Raw genomic sequence first — 7,145 nt, forward strand, 5'->3', positions numbered from 1 at the left:
TATGTATGTATATATATATACATATATATATATATGTATGTATATATATATACATATATATATATATGTATGTATATATATATACATATATATATATATATGTATCTCCAAGAGATATTACAAATTAAATAAAAAAAACAGGTGATAACAAGAAGGGGTTGGAGATCCTATAGAGAAGCAAACGGATTGCAATTAAGGGCCACAGAAAAATTGATCCAACATAGGGTGTAAACTAGTCTAGTCGAGCTTGAGCCGCCCTTGACTTAAGCTTGCGCTTGATTAATTAATTAAGTTCAAGCTTAATTCTACAATTTGAGCTATCTCACAAGCTAGCTTGTTTATTATGAATGAGAGAGAATAATATTAATTCAAGTTATTGTTATAATAAAATGAAAAATAGAATGAGAAATCACTTCATATAAAATATAAAATATAATTTTTGAAAATAATTTTAATAATTTATAGATAAATCTTAAATTTGAAAATATTTTGAGTCTATTTTATATTAATATCTTCAAAACGAGTCGACTTTGAGCTAACAAGTTAAGTTGGTGATGGCTTCAGCTTTGAATTGTTAGCACATAAAGCTTAGATGACAAGCCATTAATCATAGTCAATTCTTTTGAAATGAAGTTAAAAAAAAAACTAGACAGTGTGAATGGAAGAAGAATCCGACAAAAAGAATAAGGTTGAAAACCCTAACCTTAGAAAAAGAGAAAACTATAAGCTCAAAGAGAACTGAGGTTAGAAGGAAAACTATAAGCTCGCTCTGATACCACGTGAAAAATAAATTTAAGGAAGCTCTTAAAAATTTTTGTTTATGCTTTTTTGTATAAGAGGGGAGACAATAAGAAAAAACTGTCAATCCTATAGAGAAGCACAAAGATTACAATAAGAGGGTCACAGACAAATTGATCCAATAGTACAAGGGCTTGATCAATATGCCTTAAGTTCTTTGCTATAATTAGAGAGTAAATTGGATGCACTATAGCATGCATTACTATAGCTTGCATTACTATAGTGGAAACGCAACACATGCCTTTGCCACTATTTGGATGCTAACAATGACTTGATTTAGGAATAGATTACAACCACCTGAGGAGGAAAATATGTTATAAGTTCAAATATGCATATTCTTCAAATTTTGCTTTGATGGGATAAACAGCCTGACACGACTCGGGACCAAAATCAGCAAACAAACTATGGAGAAACAGCAATAGATAGGTGGGAAAATAAAAACAAGGGCTACTCTTACAACAATCAAAGAAAACAAGCAAGATAAAAGGTTGATCTACTTTTTGAACGGTGGATCGTCTCTCCCACAGGCTAGGAACACCACACGAACAAAGAAGACAGCATCCAAGCACAAACATGGATAAAGAAAATAAACCCTAGGTTCTTCCCTTAATAGAATCCCCTCCCAGGAATTCAAAAACATTCCTTCCTCACTTCCCTCCAAACTCCCTTAATTTCTCCTCTTTGCATCCCTCCACACTCCCTTAATTTCTCCTCTTTGCATCTTTGATTATGGCCCTAGTGGACCCCACCCTTCCCCTTTTTTTGCGACTCCCCCCGTTTGCCCCACTTCATTTGTGGCCAATACTGACCCGTCTGTGGGCCGGTCTTGATGTCTTCAGCCGGTTTAGGGAGGGTCGGCTCACGTATAGGCGTAGCATTACTCCCCTCCCAAAAAAGCACCATGTCCTCAAGGTGGAAAGATGTAAACTGCTTTTGAATCACCTCATAAGACTCATATATTTTTTCATAGTCTGATAACCCCTTCCATTTGACCAATACCTCCTTTGTTATTTCTACTCCTCAACGCACTCTTTCAATCTCTAATAGCTCCAAAATCACCTCCAAGTCTTCTTTCAGTGTCGGCGGTAGTGTAGGTGAGGGTATGATCTCCAATCGCACATCTCAGCTGTGACACATGGAGCACCGGGTCTAGTGCGGATGATGGTGATAATCTCAAATGATAAAACACTTCCCCGATGCATGTCATCACCTCATATGGTCCATAATATCGTGGTGAAAGTTTCTCGTTTCTTCTTCTAGCTAATGTCTTTTGTCGGTAGGGCCTCAGCTTCAAGTAGTAAACCATTTCCCTTGGTTCAAACTACACCTCTCTCCTGTGTTCATCTACATTCCTCTTCATGATTTGTTGATCTTTCAGTAAATTCCCCTTGAGTTCTGCTAGTAACATGTTCCTCTCCTCCAAGTACTAATTGATGCTAGATACTGGTGTGGCGCCATGCCCATAATGTACTAAGTGAGATGGATCCCACCTATACAATATCTTGAAAGGGGTGGTCTGTTATGCGGTGTGGTACGATGTGTTATACCAATATTCGGCCCATGCAATCCACTTGGCTCAAAGCTTCAGCATATTAGATACAAAACAACGCAGGTATGTCTCCACACTCCTATTAACTGCCTCCGTTTGTCCATCGGCCTAGGGATGATATGCAGTGATCCTCTTGAGGATTGTCCCTTACAACTTGAATAGCTCTTTCCAGAAGTGGTTGAGGAACACCTTTTCTCTATCTGAAACAATTGATTCCGTTACTACGTACAATCGAACCACACCCCGGATAAACACCGCTGCGACTGAGACCTCCGTGTAAGGATGTCTTAAGAGAATGAAATGTGCATACTTACTCAGGCGAGCCACGATCACCATGATCACCGTGAACCCTTCTGATCATTGCAATCCCTCAATCAAATCTATCGTCACTTCTTCCCAAACTTTCCCCGGTAATGCTCATAAGTGTAGCAACCCTCCAGTTGTCCTGGTCAAGAACTTGTGTTGTTGCATACGTCGCATTTGCCACCGCATCTCCACCCAATCAAGTTCCGCCGTAATACAACTATAGGTCTTTTGCACCCCTGAATGTCCCTTGACCGCACTGTCATGAAACTCTTACAATAATCTGGGAATATACTCCTACGCCTTGAGTAGCACGGATCGCCCCTAATGGAGCTGTTGTTGTCCCCTCAATGCATATCCTAGATGACTTTTTGGATCATGTAGAAACTCGGCCCTTATCCTTCTCAGATCCTCATCCCTTTTGCTTTCTTGTCCCAAGGATTCCCAACTAGCACCAAGGTGACGGATAGGGCCATCAATTGAGGCTCCTCCACCTTTCTCGACAGTGCGTCAGCAGCATTATTCTCCAATCCTAACCAGTATTGAATCTCGAAATCATACCCTAATAGCTTAGATAGCCATCTCCAATGCTCCTCAGTCACCATTCGCTACTCCAACAGATACTTTAAGCTCCTATGAGCTATTCTGAACAAAAAAATTCGTCCCAACAGATAGGGCTGCCACTTTTGACTGACCAAGATAATTGTCATTAATTCTCGTTCATATATTAGCTTTAGCCTTGCTCTGATAGTAAGAACCTAGTTAAAGTAGACAATCGGCCGCTGATCCTGCATGAGCTCTACTTCCAGTCCATACCTTGATGCATCCGCCTCCGCCACAAATAGTTTACTGAATTCTGCAAGTGCTAATACTAATACACTAGCCATGACCCTCTTTAGATGTTCAAACGCCTAGGTTACTACTTCCCTCCAATTGAAATTGTCTTTCTTCAACTGTTCCGCCAATGATCATGCTATCATGTCAATTCCTCTCACGAACTTCCGCTAGTAGCCTATGAGCCCCAAGAATCCTCTCAACTCTTTCAAATTCTTTTGTACGAGTCAATCAACCATAGCCTTGAACTTGGACTGATCCACTACTACCCCCATTCCAGTCACCACATGTCCTAGGTACTCTACCTATAACTGTGCAAAAGAACATTTCTTCAAGTTAGTATATAATTGGTGCTCCCTCAACGTCCCCAGGACTGTCCTCAGGTGTCCCATATGCTTTATCTTTGTACGACTGTAGATCAGAATAACATCAAAGAAAACCAGGACAAATTTTTGAAGATAAGGTTGAAAACCCCTATTCATGAGGGATTGAAATGTCACTAGGGCATTAGTGAAGCCAAACAGCATCACTAAGAACTCATAATGTCCTTCATTTGTCCTAAATGATGTCCTGTGCACATCGGATGGATTCATCATGATCTGCTGATACTCTGACTTAAGATCAATTTTTAAGAAATAACTGCCCCATAAAGCTCAACCAATAACTCATCAATAACAGGAATAGAAAACCTTTTCAGCACCGTTTCCTTATTCAAAGCCTAGTAATCCACACAGCATCTCCAACTGCCATCTTTTATCTTCACCAACAGAATGGTACTGGAAAAAGGGCTCACATTAGGTTTGATAATCCTAGCCCCGAGCATATCTCGAATCAGTTTCTATCTCATCATTCTGAACCAGGGGGTACCTGTATGGTCTGACGTTAATAAAAGAAACACCCTCTTTCAATGTAATTGTGTGTTCATACTCCCTCGGATGAGGTAACCAGTTTGACTGTTGGAAGACATCTGTGAACTGTTGCATGAGCTGCAAGACCCCTAGAATCCTCCGGTGTTGCCACCTTTACTGGTCTTCTTCATTTGTTTCTTGTTCTGCATCATTTGGGCGAGCTCCATCATTTACCCGAATCCTTGTGGTCTCAAAGGACAGATGGACGTTCGTATGTCAGCCTTCAGGCCTTTCAAGTAGTTCCCTTCCAAGTCTGCTGCAGAAATACCCCTCAACCTCCCTGACAAGAGCTCGAAATTCTCTCGGTATTCCATAGTCGTTCCCTCCAGAGTCAGAGCATAGAATTGCTCGTGTAGGTCTCCTTCCCGAATGACTTGGAAATGTTCCAATAAACAATCCTTAAACTCCTCCCATGAGCATATTTACGCTGTCGTGAGCTTCTCTTCCTCAGTCAACCTGTTGATCGCAAAGTATCGCTCCACCCGATACACTAATCCATGTGCATCCTCCCCTTCGAAGATTGTCATCTCCAGATTCTTGCATCTCGCGCCAACCTCCTCTTCCTCCGATATTGCCCCCCTATGTCTAGGGTGGAACTCCCTCTTTCGGTGATAGGCATATCCCGCTCCTAAATCCCTCCTTCCTCCATCGTGCTCTTCTGTGCTCCTTACACCATCTCTCCTCTAATTTTAGGCCCATCCCCCTCCATCGAAAATCTCCACTCCCCCTCCTCTTGGAGTCCTAAGAGGTCGCTCTTGTGGGGAGATGAGGTCTTCTTCGTAGTCTTCTCGCTCAATCTCCTTTCCTTCTAACCTAGTCAAGGATTCCCTGATCAATCCTTACTTATAATTGACAATTGGAACGATTGACAAGGCCTTGGCCTGCATCTCCATGAGCCTTTTCATCATCGCCGCATTTCTCCTATGTTCTCAAATCCATCCTCCATTCGAATTTCAATGGAGGAAAACATGTCCTCCATGTTGGATGACGTCTATTGCATTCCTGATTTAATTTGCCCTACCTCGCCTTTTAGCACCTCTACTTTTTTTGTCGTCATTCCACCAAGGTTTATGCTCTGATACAAATTTGATACGCCTCATAACCAAAATCAGCAAACAAGCCACAACGAAATGGCAATAGATAGGTGAAAAATTGCAAACAAGGGATACTCTTACAACAGTCAAAGGAAAACAAGTAAGATACAAGGTTGATTTATTTTTCGAGAGGTAGATCTTCTCTCTCACACCCTAGACGTCGCTAGGAACACTACACGAAGAAAGAAAACAGCAGCCAAACAAAAACATGCATAAAAAAAACAAATCCTAGGTTCTCCCCTTAATAGAATCCCCTCCCAGAAATTCAAAAACTTTCCTTCCTCACTTTTGATCCAAACTCCTTTAATTTCTCCTCCTTACATAGGTAATTATTGCCCTAATGGACCCCACACTTGCCTTCCTTCTGTTGCGACTCCCCCCGTTCGCCCCACTTCATTCTGTCACCAAAACCAGCCCATCTATGGGCTGGTTATGATGTCTTCAGCCAGTGCAAGGAGGATCAGCTCACGTATAGGCATAACACAGCATTGCCCTTAGATTTTCACACTTAAAGAAGTATAAGACTTTAACATAGTCAAAGCTCAAAAATATACATGATATAAACTGAATATCTCCTTTTCTGGCATTCAATCTCAAATCCAATAGAGAGTGCATAACCAATACCAGCAATGAACAGATAATTCAAATCAACAACAAATATGATGTTCAGCAATCACACAAAATAAGAAACTCTAAAGTTTTAACAAGTAATTGATCAGTTGAGCTTATGAAGCAAAACTGGAAAAGAAACAAGCTCTTAAGTTTGATCAATGTCTAGCAAAATTAAATATAAAGCTTTATAGGATTAACTGAATCAATTGCTCACCGAGAAATTGTAAAGCAACAGCCGGGAGATTCATTATCACATGGTCAAAATGTTCCCATATCTTAGGAGGTGGAAATTTATATCCTCTGATCCTTTTGTTAAAATTTCCATTTCTTTCACTTGATCCATTTGTATAGCCATCATCAGTCTTTTTATCTATTAATAGAACCAATTCAAATAAGATATATCAATAAGTACAGCAAAAAAAATTCAAAACAAAACACAAGCAAAGATCATCGTCGTTTTTTTTTTCCCAGCGTGAATATTTGTGTATCAAGTAGCTTTCTCAAGTGTTAGGAAAAAGAACGCTAATAGTTATTGCATTAAAAGTCAAGAAATGCGTCCTTCAAATTCACTGATAGTGACAACCAGGTCCACCTTAAGGAAACTATCAAACACCCATCATTTTGGTTGAATGGCATTTCCTTTGATCTATAAAGTGATGGTCCAATGTTCAAACCCTTGAAAAAAAAAACCATCAGATGTTAAGCAATTTTTATAGAGAAATTTGCATACCACACAATTCCTTATCTATTTATATATATAACATCTAAATTTTCATATTTACATACAAAATGCTTTGATTTGACAAACTTATATGCATGAAATGGCGTATTCACTTTTAAAAAGTAGTGATAGTGGTATATTTTATGTGATATTAAAGATCCAAGTGTTATGAATGTAAACATGAATGTTTCAGTATCAAATATGTAAATACATAAGAATTTTTTGATATGTATGTAAATGTCCATAGTTAATTAGTATCCATCAGATACACATGTATTTTTTATAATGTAATTTATCTACCGACTAAAATGTACATGGCGTGGAGA

The 7,145-nt window shown here is 39.4% G+C and overlaps 1 protein-coding gene across 7 annotated transcripts in view; it reads right to left on the bottom strand.

Annotated features, from left to right (window-relative positions):
• Nucleotides 1-7,145, bottom strand: part of LOC110027841 (tRNA (guanine(37)-N1)-methyltransferase 1) — a 75,935-nt gene that overhangs the window by 46,617 nt on the left and 22,173 nt on the right. For all 7 annotated transcript variants that reach the window (XM_020729444.1, XM_020729446.1, XM_020729445.1 and 4 more), the window contains one exon: nucleotides 6,313-6,468. In XM_020729444.1, coding sequence (XP_020585103.1) covers nucleotides 6,313-6,468 — 156 coding nt within the window. The remainder of the gene's footprint in view (nucleotides 1-6,312; nucleotides 6,469-7,145) is intronic.

The sequence above is a fragment of the Phalaenopsis equestris genome, unplaced genomic scaffold, assembly GCF_001263595.1.
Source record: "Phalaenopsis equestris unplaced genomic scaffold, ASM126359v1 Scaffold000453, whole genome shotgun sequence".
Classification (NCBI taxonomy): Eukaryota; Viridiplantae; Streptophyta; class Magnoliopsida; order Asparagales; family Orchidaceae; genus Phalaenopsis; species Phalaenopsis equestris.